Raw genomic sequence first — 20779 nt, forward strand, 5'->3', positions numbered from 1 at the left:
GTCTGTGGTATGGGGTTTTTCTTTTGGCTGGTAAGTCATTTTTACTCTTTTGTGAAAAGAAAACTCTTCAACCTGTACCAAAAGGTATACTTGAAGTTTCCTTCCCCAGAGGCACTCCTATTAACAGCTTCATGAGTCCTCCCAGAGAAAATCGATCAATCTGTGCATATGCAATATCTAACCCCTAAAAGAGTACGTAGTTCTGCACTTGGCCTAATGCTCTAGCTTGGGGATCTTTCTGTAAGCACGTAAAAACGGTGTCTGGGACTGCCCTGGCGGTCCAGTGGTTAAGACTCCGTGCTTCCACTCCATGGGGCACGGGTTCAATCCCTGGTCTCCATCTTGTGTGTGTGCCATTATTTACTGAACTGGAACCCTCTGTTGGCAACTTTTAGGTAAGCCTAAATGAATAGCATTAAACATACTCTTAATCTTGAGGGTATGAGCTACTGGATAATAATTTTTGAGCTGGAGGTAAAAGGTCTGTGTACTGCTTGAAATGATATATGACATAAACTACAATCACAATTTTCCCAAGGAGTGTCCTCTGGCTTTCAATCTAATTGTCAAAGGGACTTGTGATTCAGAAAAGGATGAGAACCACCATTCTACAGGGTACAACCTGTTTTTCTGCAACAAAGAGCTAATTTATCTGGTACCCTTTCTGGGTTGTTTTGTTTTTTGTTTTTTTGGCCGTGCCGCATGGCGTATGGGATCTTAGTTCCCCTACCGGGGATCAAACCTGTGCCCCCTGCAGTGGAAGCGCAGAGTCTTAGCCACTGGACCGCCAGGTAAGCCCCTATGTGGTACCCTTTCTGTCCCCTTTGAGCTTCCATCTCTCCAGTAGCACTTCCACACCATAGTAAAGAGGGTATGGGTTGAGATACTGTGATTTCAAAAACTTTAATTCCCAACTGTGCAATTTTGGAAAGTTACTCCATCTTTCTAAGCCTCTGTTTCTTTATCTGCAAAATGGGGATAACAGTACCTGCCTCATAGGGCCGTAGTGAACTGAATGAAACAGTGTTCAGTACACAGAAATGTCTGGCGCACGGCTGGTGCTCTATAAATGACAGCTTTTTGTTCTAGGACATTGACAGAACTTCTAGCACAAATATCCTTACTCCACATCCAGCTCCTCTACAAGCATAGAGATGCATACCAAGTATATATGGCAGTGCCAAGCTAGCAGATGACGTAGACTGATATGGAGGGAAGAGACCAGAAGAATAAGATACACAATTAGACTGGTCTCTTCAGCCTCCCAAAAATACTTCTTCCATTTGGTATTTTCTTTTTTTAATTAGTTTTATTTATTTATTTTTGGCTGCGTTGGGTCTTCATTGCTGCGCGCAGGCTTTCTCTAGTTGTGGCGAGTGAGGGCTACTCTGTTGTCGCATGCGGCTGCTCATCGTGGTGGCTTCTCTTGTTGTGGAGCACGGGCTCTAGGCGTGCGGGCTTCAGCAGTTGTGGCACGCGGGCTCAGTAGTTGGGGCTCGCGGGTTCTAGAGCGTAGGCTCAGTAGTTGTGGTGCACAGGCTTAGTTGCTCCACGGCATATGGGATCTTCCTGGACCAGGGCCTGAACCTGTGTCCCCTGCATTGGCAGGCAGATTCTTAGCCACTGCGCCACCAGGGAAGTCCCTAGTATTTTCTTTACGTGAAAGCTAATCAGGAAAGGAGCCTTGGCTGACAAGGATGCTTGGGAAACAGCTATATACCACCACCACCCCCAACTTTTCCGTGTCTTTAATGTACAAATGACAAAGATGTATTAAAGTTTTAAAGAATTTTTTTTACAAACAGAGAAAAGAGAGACCAAACCAGGATGACTTCCCACAAAGAAGGGATCTAAGAGCCGCCCCATGAACTTCTTCAGGCCACCATGGCTACTTCCTTCTCTTGTACCTATGAAGAAAATGAGCAGGGTAAAGACCAACCCCAAGACCAGAAAGAGGAAAGAGAAGCTCCTTTCCCAGGAAAGCTTTCCTCTCCCACCCGACTCATAGCCTCTGGTCCTCCAGAACTGCAAACATTACCTGGATTTAGATTTAAAGTTTCCTCCTCGTCTCTGGTGGGGCAAGCCCAATTGTTTTCTTTCTTCAAAGGAGGGGCTGTGAATGAGAGAAGAAGGCAAAATGTTGGACAAGCAGGCAATGTTTCACCCCCCATCCTACCAGCTCCCACACAAAGCAGCAGCACCACAGATGCGTCATTTTCAGGGCCTGAGGTTCTAAGTCTGTGTTCTTCCACCTGATAATATGGGTTTATGGAAGTCAGGCCCCAGCACTAAAACAAGACTGGAAGAGGCCCCTCCTGATTGTGTATATAATAAAACTGCTTGGGTAACTTAGTTTACCCAGCCACCAACCCCAGCCCAGAGGATGTGGGGAGGAACAGCACATTCCCAAGAGCACACCAGAATCCTTTCTTTGGGGTTCTATCACTCCCCTGAGAGAAAGCTCTATTTCTGAACCAAAAATGTGCTATTTCACCTCCAAGGCAGGAGGGCCTTAACACTTCTCTTACTCTCACCCTGGGAATCCACAGATGGGCTGGCGGGGGAGGGGGCAGACAGGAGCCCTTGAAATTATATACAGGCAGACCTCAAAGATATTGAGGGTTTGGCTCCAGACCACTGCAATAAAGTGAGTATCGCAATAAAGCAAGTCACACGGATTTTTTGGTTTCCCAATGCATGTAACAGTTACGTTTACACTATACTATAGTCTCTTAAAAAAGTGTGCAATAGCATTATGTCTAAAAAGAAAAACAATGCACATATGGTAATTTAAAAATACTCTATTGCTGGGAATTCCCTGGCGGTCCAGTGGTTAGGACTCCGCACTTTCACTGCTGGGACCCGGGTTCGATCCCTGGTTGGGGAACTAAGATCCTGCAAGTGTGTGGCGCGGCCAGAAAATAAATAAATAAAAATTAAAAAAATAAAAATACTCTATTGCTAAAAAAAGGCTAACCATCATCTGACAACGCAGGGTTGCCACAAACCTTCAATTTGTAAAAACTGCAATATCTGTGAAGTGAAATAAAGCAAAGTACAATAAAACGAGGCATGCCTGCATTATAAAGCTGTAGGTATATGAGAATTGGGAGTGGGGAAGGAAGGAGGGAGAAGATTCATAGCTTTCATCAGAATACCAAGAACTCCATGATGACTTAAAACCCTACCCAGCTCGATACTGTTTCAGGGCCTTCTTGCTTGTGTTGGTGAGTTCTTCATCAAATACAGATTTCTTCACCTGCTTTTGCTTCTTTGCTGTGCACAGAGAGAATGGGTTAGATGTGGCCTTTTTGTCCCAAGCTCCTAAATCCCCTTAAGCTCAAGGTAATGGTTCCAAGTTCAGTGGATGCTCTGGCCTGATGTTTTATTGACATGGAAGCAAGACATCAGATCCCAGCAGAAAAGAGATAAGGAATCGTAAGTACCAGGTGTGAAGAACCACTCCAAAGGATGCCTGCAGAGTCCAAAGGTGGAATGGACCACCTAAACATAAAATGGGCTGAAAACATCTTCCCCTCATTCTACCCTGACCCACTCCTCCAAGCAGCAGCTGGTAAGGATTTAGGCTCCAGAATCAGAAAGGCTTGAGTTCAAATCCTACTAACCACGGGGTCACTTCACCCCTTGGAGCCAATAAAGGACAGCTGTACACACCTACATACTCATTACTCAGAAAATGTGGGCTCTTATCATCATCCCTCCCCTTTGTCCCTGACCACAAGCACAGGTTTCAGGCAGAACCTTCCTACCAGCTCCTTCAGGCTCCCCATCTGCCTACCAGGGCCCCTCGCTGGCTCCTCCTCGGGCATTGCTCGGGCCCGCTTGGCTCTGCGGTTCCTCTTGGCCAGCCGCTCAGCAAACATCTGGGCCTTGAGGATTTCAAACTGGGACCTTTCGTCTGCCTGGGGAGAGGATGACATGTAAGTGTGGAACAGACCTGGCAGCCTTGACCCACATCCTCAGGCAGGGACCCAACTCCAAAGGGGAGGCTACTCACTGTCATCTCCCCCTTTTTCTTGACATCCTTCATAAACTTCTTCCTTTTCTTCTTTCCCCTTATGGCTAAGTCAAACTCCTGCAGAGCCTTGGCAACTGGGATGAGAAGAGAGCGTGAGAGTTCAGGTACCATTCTATAAAATCTTTTTTTAAACTTACAATAAGAAGTGTACATATTTAAACGTGATACATTTAAGGGCTTAAAATGAAAAGCAGCAATCACTTCCTCTCCTGGTGGTTACCTCCATCTCACTAAATAACACGCTTGTTCCACTATTTCTTAATTAATCCACTTGAGACATTCATTATATATCTGCCTCGGATTATGAAAGATATACTTCCCACCCCTTCCCACAATATAGTTATAACTCTATTTATAACACAGAAACTTAACATACATACACCTTAATTTTTTGTCCCATCAAATATAGACAGTATTTCTTAAATGCTGGTACTACCTCTTTGGAGGGTAATTTTGCAATCCCTAACAAAATAATAAATACACATAGCCTCTGACCTACAATTGCACTTTTTGGAACTTACCTTGTAAATCAAATATGCTTGCTTAATGTGAAAGGGCATCTGTATAGCTACCCACTACATCACTTGTTTATAATAGCAAAAGATTGGAAACAACCTCAATGTCCCTCAATGGGGAACTAATTAAAATAAACTATAATCCACCCATATGATGGAAGACCACACAGCCACTGAAAAAAAGGCAGCTATATATGTGCCTACATAAAATGATCTCCAAACTACAAAATTCATTGAAAAAAGCAAGGTGTAGACAATGTGAGTTTGTTTGTTTGTTTTTTAAAGGGAGAGAAAAGGGAATATATATATCTAAATATCTTTCTGACTTACTTTTTTTAAATTGTGGCAAAATACATACAACATAAAGTTTGCCATTTTACCCATTCTTTAGTGTACAATTCAGTAGCATTAATGACATTCACAATATTGTACAATCATCACCATTATCTGTTTCTAAAACTTTTTCATCATCCCAAACAGAAGCTCTATTACCATTAGGTAACAACTCCTTCCCCACAGCTCCTGGTAATCTCTATTCTACTTTCTGTGTCTATGTATTTGCCTATCTAGTACCTCATATAAGTGGAATCATAAAGATCTGTCCCTTTGTCTGGATTATTTCACTTAGCATGTTTCCAGGGTTCATCCTTATGGCATGTACCAGAACTTCATTATGGCTGAATTAATATCCCATTGTATGTACCTACCACATTTTGTGTATCCATTCATCTGCTGAAGGACATGGTTGTTTCCACCCTTTGGCTATTGTGAATAATGCTTCAATGAACACTGGCATACAAGTATCTGTTTGAGTCCCCGTTTTCTATTCTTTGGGGTATAGACCTAGGAGTGGAATTGCTGGGCCTGATGGTAATTCTATGTTTAGCTTTTTGAGGAACCTCCCCAACATACTTTTTTCCTTCTTCCTCTCTTCTTTGGTCTGGAACCAGCTCCTTTCAGGCTCAGGGTTTGGTGCCCCCTTCCCTTTCTCCAGGAGCCGCTGTGCTGTGTTGATCTGTGGGGACAGCAAAAGGATGCCTGCCATGAAACCTACACCTGATAATACAGAACATGGCGGCTGCAGGAAGCCACTGCCTGTAAATGCTTGGGGCTCTGATGATACGTTTGGCAGACACAGCGTATCAGAAGGCAGACCAGCCGGGGTCCACAGCACTTAGTCTGCTGACTAAGCAGCACTGTGGACCACAGCCCTCCTCACAGCCTCACCTGGGCTTCTGACTTTTGCATCTCTTTTTCTTCAGCCTCTAACTGCAGAACTGCATACACATCCTTCTCCATTTTCTCAATCTTGTCCCGGAATTTGAGGATGACGTCTCAGGGGAAAAGAACAAAAAAGATTTTAAAATAAGGATGACTATGGTGTAGCTGATGCAAACAACGCAGATGGTTATTTTTTTTTAATTAATTAATTTATTTATTTTTGGCTGTGTTGGGGCTTCGTTGCTGTGCGCAGGCTTCTCATTGCGGTGGCTTCTCTTGCTGCAGAGCACGGACTCTAGGCGCACAGGCTTCGGTAGTCCTGGCATGCGGCCTCAGTAGTTGTGGCTCGCGGGCTCTAGAGCGCAGGCTCAGTAGTTGTGGCGCATGGGCTTAGTTGCTCCGCGGCATGTGGGGTCTTCCCAGACCAGGGCTCGAACCCGTGTCCCCTGCATTGGCAGGCAGATTCTCAACCACTGTGCCACCAGGGAAGCCCTGTTTTTTTTTTTTTTAATGTGTGGCTTCTCTGCTTAACACCTCCCCAAAGGCTTCCTGATGCTCGTGGAATAAATTCCAAACTCCTCAGCGTGGCCCCTGCCTACCTCTCTGACCTCTGCCTACCCCTTGCTCAAAGGCCTCGGGCCTCTGGCCCTCCCTGTCTTCTACTCCCACATCAGGTGTGTTCCTGTCTCTGAGGCTTTGCCCTGGTTTTCCCTGCTTGGCACACTCTGTCCCCAGACCACCCACGGCCATCTCATTCTTGTCATCCAGGACTCAGCTCAAATGCCATCTGTCAGAGGCCTTTTCTCTGCAGCTTTTCTAAAGTAGGCACTTCTGTCGTTCTCAATCACACCTACTATTAGCTTATTTATTGTGTCTTTTCCCCAACAGTGTCAGCTGTTTTGTTTCCTGCTGTATCCCCAATACTTAGAATACAATAAATAGCAATAGACTGAATGAATTAAATGAAAATTTTTTAAATGAAAGGAAATAAAAAGACCTATGAATGGAAAAAAAGGTCTTGAAAAGATGTGTATCTAAATGTTATGAGTGGTGAGCTCTTTCACACACAATTACATTTTTACTCTTATTTGATTTACTTTTTTCCAACACTGAATACATATTACTTTTGTAACTTAAAAAAAAATTTTTTTAATGATGTGCTTTATATAACCCCTACAGATGAGTAAAAAAGGAATGAAAGATATACAGAAAGAATAAGTACTGACCTCCTCCCCATCCTCGGCCCCCACCAAGAGGAAGTGGGGAAGGGTTAGTGGGGGTGGTGCCTTAAGAAGAGGCCTTTTCTTCCCAAAGGCTGGCGAATACCTATGACTAAGCACTTGGGGCACAAGTCTCTCCTCAGTCCCTTTCACACACAGAGAGAATGAAGCCCAGAGAGGCAAGGGGAGACCTGCCCGGGGCCCCTCAGCAAGGGAGTGGCAGAGCTGGGATTCAAATCTGGCCCCTAACTGCAAAGCGCCTGCTCTCACCCATTTCCCTCTGCCCACTGCCCCGTCCTTCGGGGTCTCAGCTAGGATGCTCCCCCGCCCACCCGAACCGCCCTGAGCCGCGGCACTGACGCCTGCTCACCCTGGGGCGGCGTCCGGGCCTTCACGGGGGCCTTGGCGGCCTTCACGATCTCCTTCAGCATCTTCCGCTCCTCCTCTCCCACCAGAGAGACTGAGCGCCCGGCCCGGCCGGCACGAGCTGTTCGCCCCACCCGGTGGACATAATGCTTGATGGTGTTGGGCATCGTGAAGTTGATGACCTGGAAGGCCAAAGTTAAGCATCAATCAGACCTGGGAGTCGGCGGGAAGAGGGGGACATGAGGAGGCAAAAGGACTCCAGCAAAAGCTCAAGGAAGATGGGGCCCGCTCACCGTTTTGACCCCCTCGATGTCAAGTCCACGGGCTGCTACATCTGTGGCCACGAGGATGTCAATCTGTTCATCCTTAAAGCGCCTGGAAACAGCCACAAACATGTTCCTCTGAATACCTGACCCTAATCAATACTCTGCAGAAGCCTGAGCCAGCGAAGAGAACACAAACCCTTCTGGAGTCAAGCAGCAGAGTACAGACCATCACAGTGGAGACAGATCCTAAATGTCAGCCTGACGACACGTACATGCCCCCCAAACATCCCACAACATAGAGCAAATGTAGTTTTGTGTATACCACTTTAAGCAGAAATTCCTATAAATAGAGAAGCTTGGGAACCACAGAGCTAGACTATAACACGGAGCAGAGGCAAATGCCTCAGCATTCAAAACAGCCTTTAGGAAACAACTCTCAGCTGCCTGTGTGAATAAGGATCAGTGGAGAGTCCTAAAGGGTTCCTCCTTGCCTACCAAGCTGACTCAATTCTGCGAGAGTTAAACAAGAAATCACGTGGAAAAGCACAGGGCCTGGCAAAGTAAGTGCTCAAGAAATACAAATGGATTTGCTTCAGGATCTCATTCCAGCAGACCCGGGTACGTCCCCTGCTCTGGACAGGCTGCAGAGATCAGAATGTGTGCTGCGTCATCCCAAGTCAATTTCCTGCTGTGACCCTGCTCAGCAGCTCCCACGCTCAAATCCTGGGGCAAGAGTATCATTTTCTACAAAGTCAAAGTTCTGACTATATCTAAGACATGACCTTAGAATGGTTAGGCTAAAATTTTTGAAGTGGGGAACTGTACTGTATCCCCTGGTATCGCTCAAACATGACCTCTGGATGGTACTTTCCGTCTTTGGAATGAAGAGAGCCCTCTCTGAAGGATGGGTGGGAGCCTCAGCCCCCGAAACTTTACCGGAGGGCCTCCAACCGCTGCGTCTGTGACAGGTTGCCATGGAGCTCGCCCACCTGGAGCCCCATCAGCCCCAGGAGGATGTGCATGCGGTGGGCCTGCTTCTTGGTCTGGGTGAACAGCATCACGTGGTCGGTGAAGGTTCTCATCAACAGAGCTGCCAGGGAGAGAAGAGTGAGCGGGAGGCCGCCTCCAGCACATCCTCCCTCCTCGCCTGCAAAGCGGCTGCTGTGCCTGGTTCAGGGGTGGCAGGTGAGGCCCCTGCCTTGCGGAGCTCCCACTCCAGGGCAGAGCCGCAGAGGCCGAGTCCCAGTTCTCGAGGGTGGTAAATGCCGTGAGAGAATGAAGAGAAGATGCGGCAGCTTCAGGGCTGGCCTCTCTGAGGAGGTGACAGTAGGCTGAATGACAAGACAGTCTCATCCACGAGAAGATTTGGGGGAAGATTCCAGGCAGAGGAAAGAGCAAAAGCTTGGGGGGTTTGAGAAAGCGAAAGCAGGTGGGTGTGGCTGGAGCACCATGAGCTAAGGCGCCAAGGCCGGGGACTCCGGGCAGGCAGGGGGCTCTGGGCAGGCCGGGGCAGGTCCAGGGGTCTTACAGGACTCGCTAGGGAGCATGGATTTCAGTCTAAGAGCAATGGAAGACACCAGAGGGTTTAAACAGCAAAGGAACAGGAGCGAATGCTTGTTTGTAAATGATCCTTTTAAATGGTCTGCAGTGTGGAGAAGGCACTTCCACAGGACAGGGTGCAAGCAGACGGCCAGGTCAGAGGCCGCTGCAACAATCCAGGTGACACAGTAGTGGCCTGGACGAAGGGCCAGAGGGGCAGCTGGAGGGAAGTGGCTAGGAGTTCAGCAGGACATAAAGAGGACTGGACGGTGGAAGGGAGGTGAAGCGATGAAGGAAAGGGAGGAAGAACTCGTGGTGAAAGTACGGAGCAGAGGAACAGCAGTACCACACACTGGGGTAGCGGAGACCGGATGGAGGAGTCGCCGGGGAAAAACCAACACTTCGGTGTGAAGCTCAGGGGAGTCGAGCAGCCCTCCCTGCTCAGTCCCACCCTGGGCTTTCACCTGCCACGATGGCTTCCCGGTCCCCTTCCCGGTTTGGCCGGATCCGGATGAACTCCTGCCGCAAGAAGGGGGCCACGTCCGTGTTGCTGTTCACAAATATCCGGACGGGATTCTTCAAGGAGACAGAAGCCAGATCTTTCACCTGCCAGGCACAAAGGCAGGGATGCTGACCAGCCCGTCAGGAGGCAGGGAGGGAGGCAAGCCGGTGCTCCAGCTCAGCCCGGGGTCCTCGGCGCCGCCCCTCTGTTCCCTACAGCCCACCTCATCCGTCATCGTGGCTGAGAAGAGCATGGTCTGGCGGTGGTGGGAACACATCCGGATGATCTCCTTCATCTGCTCCTCAAAGTACTCGTCCAGCATCCTGGCAAGCAGGGGCGGGGAGGAATCAAGACAAACGGACTGAGCTTGCATCTGTATCGATGAAGGACAGAAAACACTGCACAGGCGATGTTTCGATACTGTCATTGGTTATGTTTCAGGCTCATTTATTTACTTATTTTATTAGTGTTATTTTACCCTTTTTTCCAAGATTCACCAAGAATTATCATTTGGCCATATTTGCTTAGTCTTTCTTTTTTCTTTTGCTGAATCATTTGCTATTAAGTTGCAGATATCATGACACCGGACCCCTAAATATTTCAGCACACATTCCCTAAGAACGGTGACTTTCTCCTACATAAACACAATGTCGTTATCACACCTGAGAAATTCAAGTGTCTGAATGATATCTAAAGTAAAGTACAATGTATATTCAGTTTTCCCTAACTGTCCCCAAAACGTCATTCTATAACTGTCTTTTAATTTTTTTAGTCCAGGAATGACAGTTCCTACGTTGTACTTGGTTGTCACATCTCTTTAGTCTCCCTTAGTCTAGAAAGTCCTCTCATCCTTTTTCGCACTCTGAATATGTCTAATTATTCCCCAGTGACTGGATTCAACAATCACTGCTGGGAGCGGGGTGGGGGGCAGCCGTGCACCTCACTCTCACTCCATCCGGAGACAGACGGTCAGTTTGCTCCAGCATCGCACTTTGGTCACTTGGTTGAAGTGGTGTCTACCAGCTCTCTCCACTAGGAAAGGAACCTCTTTCTCTTTGCAGATAATAGTCATCTGTGAGATTACTGTGACTCCAATTTTTTCAACCCACCCAATCCTTTACAGTATTTCTCGTCCAGTTCAGGCTGCAGTTGAGGAACAGGTATCACCTTTAGTTGTCGTGTCTCTTTGGTCTCAATCTGAAACTTCCACAGCCTTTCTTGGTCTTTTGAGACACTGATATTTTTGATATTTAAAACCTAAATCAGATCATGTTCCCTTGGCTTAGAACGATCTCCTTTACCTCCTTCAGGCCTCAAGAATGCTCGGGGGAGGCAGTTGACCAGTTATTCAACACCTACTGTGCACCTGCTAGATTCTAGACACAGCCCTGGCACTGGGATGTGGCAGCAGGCAACACAAACACAAAGCCGGCCCTTCTTGAACATGAAGTTCTGGGGAGAAGAGGGACACAGCCACCACACGAGCATTCAGGTAACAATGCAGGAAGTCAAGGAGGTGTAGCACCTCAGAGAACATAAGGCAGGAAGGGAAGGACGAGGTGGGGGTGTGGGGGGAAGGGAGGAGCTGGTTTTTTTCGTTTTTTAAAAAAAATATTTCATTTATTTATTTATTTATTTTGGGGGGCTGCATTGGGTCTTCGTTGCTGCGCACAGGCTTTTCTCTCTAGTTGCGGTGAACGGTGGCTACTCTTCATTGCGGTGCGTGGGCTTCTCATTGCAGTGGCTTCTCTTGTTGCAGAGCACAGGCCCTAGGTGCACGGGCTTCAGTAGTTGTGGCACACGGGCTCAGTAGTTGTGGCGCACGGGCTTAGTTGCTCCGCGGCATGTGGGATCTTCCCGGACCAGGGATCGAACCCGTGTCCCCTGCACTGGCAAGCGGATTCTTAACCACTGGACCACCAGGGAAGTCCCAGTAACTGTTATAGAGTGGCCAGCAAAGTGACAGCTGGAGCAGAAACCTGAGATGGTAAAGGAGGTCATTCCAAGCTGAGGGAACGACGATGCAGAAGAGAAGCCCCAAAGTGGGAGTGTGTGGATGGGATTTACCAATGGATATCCTGGGGGGTGAGGAAATGAGGAGACAAGAATGGCACTGAGAATATGGCCTGAACAACTAGAAGGATGGAGTTGCCCTTCAGTGGGATGGGAAGTGGGGGAGGGGCAGAGAGGATGAGAAACTTGGTTAAGGACCTGGTTAGTTTGGAGATGCTTCAGTTTGAGAGTAAACTTGAACAGCCTCGTTACCCTGCCACCTCCACAGCAGTCCAGTTCATTAAGAGTTCATTCTGTTGAGTCACGAAGGAAAGAGGTGAGCAGATGGGACACGAATGAGAGAAAGGAAGGAAGAGAGGGAGGGAGGGAAGAGGAGGAAGGGGGGAAGGAGGGGAAGCCTGCATCACAGTAATCGAGGCTGTTGGTTGAATCCTCCCTATGCACTGGCACTTTACTGGAGTTACTCCTTGAATCCTCAACACCATGAGGTGGGTACTTATCCCCCACTTACAAACAAGAAAAGATTTGCTTTGAGAATCTAAGTAACGTTTCCCAATCTCAGGAAGCGGTAGAGCCAGAATTTAACTTGCCTTCCCTCTTAACCATCACATTACAGAAAAAGAGCAGGATAATCTGGGCTAAGATGGACAAAGGCTCAAACATGAACAGCTGAACTGGTCAGAGCCACGTAGGACCAGGCAGAGTGCAGGTTCCCGTCCCGGGGTGTGGCCCTGGGGACCCCACCATTTCAGGTGTACCTGTCAGCCTCATCCAGGATGAGCACCTCGATGCTGCTCAGGTGGAAGGAAGGGCAGTTGTGGAGGTGATCAATGAGCCGGCCCGGGGTGGCGATGAGGATGTCAGGCGCTGCCCGAAGGGCTGCTTCCTGAGACTTCACGTCCAGGCCGCCTGCAAAAAGAAAAGCCCACCAGGCAGCCGGCTGAGTCATTCACCAGTACGGGCTGAGCCCTGCTACCTGCCAGCTCCCATGGCAGATGCAGAGCAAACGGCAGAGCACAAGACTGACAGGGGCCCCACTTGCGCAGATTTTACAATATGGTGGGAGAGACAGATTATTTAATCACAATTGTGCTAAGTGCAAAAATCAAAAAAGATGATGACACAAAGGCACTTCAGAATACAACAATTCAACCATCCACCAACTGAGAGATGCAGCTGCGAAACTGATAATCTTTCTAAATCACCTACAATTTCCTACCACATAAGGAGGGTAAAATGAAGGTTAGATAACACTATCATATAACATCATCAGAAAAATTCTGCCCCAATAAATATTTGATTCATTATTCATGCAAGACAAAATTATATCCTAAGTTTGTTCAATATCAAGAAAAAATTTGTTTCATAATTTTGAAGTTTCATTTTGCAAGGCTGCTTAAGTCTCAGTCAAACCCCCTCCCCATCCCCCTCACTATCTACTATGAAAATGTTATCTGGTTTTTAAGTGGTTTCAATCACGTGAAGGCTTTCCTGCACCCGTCCCCCTCGGACAGTGGTGCACATCCACCCTCCACCACGTCACACCCTCTCAGAGGCAGCCAGCCCTCAGCCAGACACTCACCCACAGCCAGGCAGGTGGTGATGCTGCAGAACTGGGCCAGCTGCCTGGTGACGGAGTGCACCTGGATGCCCAGTTCCCGGGTAGGAACCAGCACCAGCACGCGGGTCACTGGAGCCTGGCGGGGTTTGTAGATCAGACGCTCCAAGACGGGCAGAGCAAAAGCTGCAGTTTTACCTGGAGGGAAGGGCAGCAGGAAAGCAAAATGAGAAGAGCTTCTGTCCTTCCCAGGTCCAGGTTTTCACCTGCACACAGAAAACCTACATATCTACTCAGAGGGAAATGAAGCAACTTATTTTTCATAAAACTTTTTTTCTGGCTTTAAATCACATGGTCAGGGCTTCCCTGGTGGCGCAGTGGTTAAGAATCCACCTGCCAATGCAGGGGACACAGGTTTGAGCCCTGGTCCAGGAAGATCCCACATGCCGTGGAGCAACTAAGCCCGTGCGCCACAACTACTGAGCCTGCACTCTAGAGCCTGCGAGCCACAACTACTGAGCCCACGTGCCACAACTACTGAAGCCCTCGTGGCTAGGGCCCGTGCTCTGCAACAAGAGAAGCCACCGCAGTGAGAAGCCTGTGCGCTGCAACAAAGAGTAGCCCCCGCTCGCCGCAACTAGAGAAAGCCCGCACACAGCAACGAAGAACCAACACAGCCAAAAATAAATAAATAAAATAAATTTAAAAAATCAATCAATCAATCACATGGTCAATGTAAAAAATCTGGGAAATACAAAAAAAACAAACAAACAAAAAACAAAACAATAAAAATCACCCACAGTTCAGCCAACCAGAGGTAAGCATTACCAAAACAGTATCTATATTACCAATCTTTTTTTTAATGGACAAAAATACAAAAATATTAATTTTAATGCAATAAGACTATATATTGTTTAGTAACTTCCCTTTAAAAAAAACATATATTTTCCTATTTCTTTAAGTACTCTACTTTTTTTAAATGGTTGCATCGTATTTTATTACATGACTATTTCTATTCTATTCTATTACATGACTATATAATTAACTGCACTAATACACAATGTTGTGATAAACATCCCTTTTATAAAATCTTTACTCCTATGACAGGGGCCTATCATGGGAGTGACAGGAGGTCATGGTCACAGAGACACCCTGACAGGATTAAATAAAAATGACCTTCACCAGACCACCTGAAACCTGTAACCTGTGACTACCCTATTTTAAAAAAGTAAAGAGTTTCTATTTAAAAAAAAAATAGAAAAATATATATTAATATTTTTTTAAAAGGGAAGTTACTACACAGAATATGGAATGTTATTGCATTAAAATTTATATTTGCACATTTAGCAAAGTGGGCTTTTGGTAAGTCAACCCAGAGCCTATTCTATGTTGCACATCCTCCTTCCTCCTCCTCTCCCTCCCCCACCCCCGAGTCCCGATCCTTGTTACCTGTCCCAGTGGCTGCACAGGCACAGATGTCCTTCCCCAGCAGACCCACAGGTATGCATGCCTTCTGGATCGGTGTGGGCTCCTTGAAGCCCATGGCTGTGATGGCCTGAAGAGGAAGAAAAGATAGGGTCAGAGAGGAGAGGAGGGGGAGTCTCAGCACAAAACAAACAAGGCAGGTCTCCAAACAGGTTTCAATCCCTCCCAGTCATTCAATCCACCTACTGTGTGTCACTTTTCTAGGCCCTGAGGATACAGTGATAAACAAAAGGAACAACCCTGCCCTTAGAATCCAGTAGAAAAAACAGGCCGAAAACAAACACGTGTCATATGAAGATAAATGCTATGGAGGAAGCTACAGCAGTCAAGGGGGCTGGCAAGGGCGGGGGGAGGGGATGATGAGTGCAATTTACAGAAGGGTTGTCAGGGAAGGTCTCATTGAGCAGGGGATACTGAGTAGAATCCTGAAAGAGGTGAAGAGCACCCCAACCAGATTTCTGGAACAATCTTCCAGGCAGTGGGAATAGCAAGCACAAAGGCCCTGAGGAAGAAGATGCCTGGCCTGTGTGAGGGCCAGTGAGGCCAGTGTGGCCAGAGCAGAATGGCTGCTGAGAGACGTCATCACAGGGGCCCAGAAGGGGCAGGGTCGTACAGGCCAAGATGGAAATCTTTGTGTAAGAGGGTTCTCTGGCAGCTGTGTGGACAACAGAGCTCAGGGAGGCCACGAGCCCGGTTCAGGGCAGACAGCCCAGTTATGGGGCGACTGCAAGAATCCCATGGTTGACAAAAGAAGCCACTACCTTCAGAAGTGGGCGGGAAAGGTTCATGTCCTGGAATGAGAGGTTTTCATCATACTGAGATGCATCTTCAAAAAATCCTCCTGCGTCCTACATCAGAAAATCAAAAGACAGAATGAGAATTCAGCCAAAAGGGAACTAAATGACCTTAAAGTTCTTTCCGGTTGTAAAACCAAGCTGCACACTGTTGTCCAAGCCCACGCTCACCTGTCCTTTCTTCTTCTTCTTCTGCTCCTTTACTTTGAGTGTATCTATGGAGACAAGGAGAGCTGATGACCAGGGCTCATACTTCCTGAGCACTCAGTCTGCTAGACACTGTCCTAAGCACACTATGTGGACGGACACCTCACTGAATCCATGCAACAGCCTGAGGGAGCTCCTGTCACCAGCGTCGCCTCACAGAAGAGGAGGCTGTGCAGCTGTGCAGGTAAGTCACTCACCTGAGGTCAGACAGGAAGCAAAGTCGGCAGGTTCCAGAGACAAGGCTCCCAACTACTGTGCTACATAAGGATGCTTTAGCACTCATTTCTGCAAGAGATGTTAATGGAGCACCTACTACGTGGCTGGACTCATCTGAGGTGGGGGACCCATCACCCCAAATAAGTTTGAGTCATAGAAGTGCCAACAGCTGTGTAGGGCTGGAGATGAGGAAAAGAGTGAACGTGGGAATTCCCTGGCGGTCCAGTGGCTAGGACTTGGCGCTTTCACTGCTGGCGCCTGGGTTTGATCCCTGCTCGGGGAACTAAGATCCCGCGAGCCTCGCGGCATGACCAAAAAAAAAAAAGGAAAAAGAAAAAGAGTGAACTTTGACTGCAAAGTACAACAACCCTAACAAAATCCCAAGGAAGAAGAGAAGCTAAAAGAAAAGAAGTCGGGACTTCCCTGGTGGCACAGTGGTTAAGAATCTGCCTGCCAATGCAGGGGACACGGGTTCGAGCCCTGGTCCGGGAAGATCCCACATGCCACAGAACAGCTAAGCCTGTGTGCCACAACTACCGAGCCTGCGCGCCACAACTACTGAAGCCCATGCGCTCTAGGGCCTGTGCTCCGCAACAAGAGAAGCCACTGCAATGAGAAGCCCGTGCACCACAACGAAGAGTAGCCCCCACTCAGCGCAACTAGAGAAAGCCCGCGCACAGCAACGAAGACCAAACGCAGCCAATAAGTAAGTAAATAAATTTAAAAAAAGAAAGGAGGTCGACATGGAGATCTTAAATTTAACTGTGTAGAAGAGCATAGGATAACCTACAAAGTAAAAGCGAACACTCCAATTTCCAGTCCCCATTTCTGACAGTATCGCCTACCTGCTTTGGTGAGGACGTTCTCATCAGCTGATGAGTAGTCAGTCTCTGATTCTTCATCTTCTTTGGCTTCCTCATCTTTCCCTTCAAAGTCTTCCTGCTCCTCCAGTTCAGAGCCCTCCTTTGCTTCTTTCTCCTTCTCCGACTTCCCAGACTTGGCTTCTTTATCCTAGAAAAAGAAACTGTAATAAAGCAAGGCGACTACAAACTTCAGGAAATCCAGAACCTATGAAGAGCAATATTATGCTCTCAGGCCTGGGAGAAAACTATGTGGATTCTTCGTGACTATTAACCACAGACACACAGAAAAAGCCTGCCTGCACCAGCCGTACTGCAACCTAGGCTCCAAGAGAAATGGTGCGGTCACACTGAGAGTAAAGCTCAGGGCTCACCTACAAAGAGAAGTAACTGCTTTGCTTACTCACCTCTGTTTTCCTCTTCTTTCGAACTTTCTCAATCTTCTCATCTAATGTCGTGGCTGCCCTCTACAGATAAAAATAAAGAGATGAAAAAGAAACATACGTATGGGAAAGAGATAAAGCAAAGGGCTTCTTAAGGTAGGGTCTCAGATGTTAATATAGAAAAAGCTCATCTGTACTTGGACAGATTAATCAATCCATAGATTATTCACAACAAAACAAACAAGCAAACAAAAAACCATTAAATAAATGGTCTTTTTGTGAAAAAACTTCAAATTACCTGGAACCAGTAAGAACACCCACATTGTAGAAGGTGTTTACTATTGAGAATGATACAGTTACCAAGAGATGTCACATTGTATCTGAATGCTACTTGGAAAAACTCTTCCCCTTGCCCATCGGACATAATTTAGCCTATCAAACTGTTGAAAGGCGAGCAAATTCAGGTAACACTGGATCTTGCTAAAACTTTCGAAAGGTGAGGTAATGGCAGGCCCCCTTGATGCACGCTCAAAGCACCCTGAACTGCTACAGCGCTTACCACAGCCATAAGGAATGGCTTAATTGTTCGTCTAGTCATTTTCTACCCTGCTAGAATGTAAGCGCTGTAAGACCAAGTCGGTAACTACATGAAGTACACATGAAAAGGAAAAAAAAAACCCGCTCAAGATGACTTTGAAAAGGCAATGCTGTTTTATTTGAAACAGAACAAGGACCAGCAGGGTCTGGATTAAACTGCCCTGAGCAGGCAGTATTTCCCTCGGAAGCACGTGAAATGGAAAACAACTTTTAAGCACCTTCTAGCTTGTTAACCAGATTCAAAGAAAAGCACAGGGTCTTGGCAAACAAGCAGAGGACAGTGACATTCATGGCAGTTTTGGCTGTGATGTGTGGGAACCAGGGACCCTAAACAGAAAGGCCACATGAGATCACCTGGCAAGTGACAGAGAGTGATAGTATCTGTGGGGCAGAGTCAAGCCTTCAAAAACACCACTACCGAGGATGCCTGCTAGATTGTTCTTTGTTACAAACCAACATAAAAAAGGTTTCTTTCTAACATTCAAAACAAGGAGCGAATACCTAGAAAAGAGACGATTGTAACATAGCTATGTCCATTTTTTAAGCAATTTATATGTAACATTTGGCATTCCTAAACCACTGGACCCTGAAGCCCACTGTCCAACCCTAACAGCCCACGGCCTGGAACTGCCTATCTGTGTCATTCTCACCTTCTTCTTGAGCTGGCTCATGACGTCAGCCATGGCCCAGCTGCCATCGTACATCCCCTCCTTCTCAGTGAAAATAAAGTCAGGGTTGAAATCAGCACTGCGGTTCTTCTGCAAGGCTTTCTGCTTTCTGCCCAGCACAATGGGCCCCTGGGAAGAGGGAGAAGCAGGATGACTATGGGACTGAGATGAAAGAACACTGGAAAAAGAAGAAGGAAATGAGGGTACCCAATAAGAGAACAGAAATATACAGGGCAAAAGCTGACAGATGACAAGAAGTAGAATAATCTACAATTGTCCTGGGAGATTTTAACACATCTCAATAACTGACAGATCAAGCAGACAAAAAAAATGAGTAAGTCCGTAGAAAATTTGAACAGCACAATTAATAAGCTTTATTCCAATGAATATATAGAGAACACTGCACTAGAGCATGTACATTCTTTCTAAGCACACGTGGAATAGTTGCAAAAACTGATCACATAGTATTCCTTTTAAGCAAATCTTCGGTAAGTTCAAAAAAATCAATATTATACAGACTCTGTTCTCTGACCACAATTCAATTAAGTTAGAAATAAATAACAACAACAAAAATTTTTTTAACTCATACATTTGGAAATGGGAAAGGAAGGAGAACTGGCTGAACTATGGCTTCAGGAGGATAAACAGAAGAAAAAACCCTGAGAACTAAAAAGTGCTATACTGATTTTTTTTTCTTACTTGAGTTAAACAATTTCATAAGAACTCTGACCCTAAACTTTATTAGTAATGATTATATCTCATTTCTCCAGTACCTAGTTTAAATCGGTAATTGGATAGCACTTCAAGCTAAACTTGAAGTTTAGTATTATCATTTGCCATATTTCCTTCAGTCCTTTTCTATGACAAATTTTTAAAAAAATTTTATTGAAGTATGGTTGATTTACAATGTTGTGTTTAATTTCTGCTGTACAGCAAAGTGACTCAGTTATACATATATATTCTTCTTCATATTCTTTCCCATTATGGTTTATCACAGGGTATTGAATATAGTTCCCTGTGCTCTACAGTAGGACCTTGTTGTGTACCCATCCTATACATAATAGTTTGCATCTGCTAACCCCACACTCCCAGTCTTTCCCTCACCCCACCCCCCCTTGGCAACCACAAGTCTGTTCCCTATATTTGTGAGTCTGTTTTTGTTCCGTAGATATGTTCATCTGTGTCGTATTTTAGATTCCACATATAAGTGATAATTTTTCTATGATAGTTTTCCATTCAAGAAACAAAAAGATTCTGGCTGCTAAGTGGAAAATACACTTGGGGGGAGGGAGGTGGCGACAAGAGAAACAGAGACCAGGTATGTTAGGATTGTAGGTATCCAGGTACAAGATGGCAGTGTGTCCTGGACTAGGGTGGAAGCAGTGTGGACTGAGGGGGGAAGAAGCTTAAGAGAGATTTCTGAGGTAGCCTGCAGGACACTGGAGGGGAGAGAGGCTGGATAACTCCAAGGTTTCTGGCTTGAGATGAAGCAGGTTGGGAGGGTGAGGGAGACCAGAGTTCAGCTTTGGAAAAGCTGAATTTGTAGAGGCCGAGGGACGCTCAAACCAGAGGTGTCAGTAAGCAGATGAGGCCATAGAAGGGAAAACACTTGAGCTGGAGCTTTAAAGGGTGAGCACCTTTTCATGACACCGGTCCCTTTTTAACTGCCATGCTGCTTAATGTCTCTAACTCCGCACCACAACATAAGCTTCAGGAGAGCGGTGTTCCTTGCCCTTCTTGTTCACCGCTGTGTCCTGAATGCTTAACACTAGGTGTAGCACATATAAATATTCAATGAATACTGACTTAATGAACGCATGGATAACCATGGCTCCTTGACTAGGAACCAGGACTGACTCTGTCTCTGGATCTCTATGACACAGCGCCTGGATTAAATATCAGTTCAGTGAATGGGTACTGAGTTCACCAAGGCGACACAGAATAGCACGGGCACAGGCGCGGAGGTGAGGAAAAGCTAGTGGCGAGCAAACTGAGGAAGATCTGGGGGTCCGGGTGAGACCCAGGGACACTTGCCGGCCTGGCAGAGGATGCTGAGCCCTTGGGGGCAGGGACCTGAGGCACCACGGGGAAAGGAAGCAGTCAAGGACATCGGCTGCCAGCCGCCGCGCTCCCACCCCGATCGGCTCATACCTCCTCCTCCTGGTCTTCGGAGTCAGTCTCTGGCTCCACTGGCACCTCATCATCTTCGCCTATGGTCCCGATTAAACCCAGCTCCGCAAGCATGTCGCCGCAGCAGCCACTTCCGGAAACCAGCGCGGCGCGCTAGGTGACTCTCCTGTTTCCGCGACCTCAGCGTCTTCACTGCGCTT

At 46.8% G+C, this 20779-nt stretch overlaps 1 protein-coding gene across 2 annotated transcripts; it reads right to left on the reverse strand.

Annotated features, from left to right (window-relative positions):
• Nucleotides 1-1773: 1773 nt before the first annotated feature.
• DDX27 (DEAD-box helicase 27) lies at nucleotides 1774-20770 on the reverse strand. 2 transcript variants are annotated; one of them, XM_082362790.1, is made up of 21 exons: nucleotides 20601-20770; nucleotides 18432-18578; nucleotides 17209-17268; nucleotides 16787-16952; nucleotides 15690-15733; nucleotides 15486-15572; nucleotides 14689-14794; nucleotides 13264-13437; nucleotides 12440-12590; nucleotides 9892-9991; nucleotides 9631-9772; nucleotides 8564-8717; nucleotides 7655-7736; nucleotides 7366-7543; nucleotides 5782-5888; nucleotides 5467-5569; nucleotides 4019-4113; nucleotides 3800-3923; nucleotides 3189-3276; nucleotides 2039-2113; nucleotides 1774-1907 (listed from the first exon to the last, which is right to left on the reverse strand). In XM_082362790.1, exons 1-21 carry the CDS (start codon nucleotides 20691-20693, stop codon nucleotides 1889-1891), a joined length of 2295 nt encoding a protein of 764 aa, XP_082218916.1. In that variant the 5' UTR covers nucleotides 20694-20770; the 3' UTR covers nucleotides 1774-1888. The 2 variants fall into 2 exon arrangements, with proteins under 2 accessions (XP_082218916.1, XP_082218917.1); XM_082362791.1 differs by lacking the exons at nucleotides 8564-8717; nucleotides 9631-9772; nucleotides 9892-9991 and having other exon boundaries at nucleotides 20601-20767.
• Between the last annotated feature and the right edge of the window lie 9 nt (nucleotides 20771-20779).

This window comes from Balaenoptera borealis (genome assembly GCF_965194805.1).
Source record: "Balaenoptera borealis genome assembly, chromosome: 16".
NCBI classification, from domain to species: domain Eukaryota; kingdom Metazoa; phylum Chordata; class Mammalia; order Artiodactyla; family Balaenopteridae; genus Balaenoptera; species Balaenoptera borealis.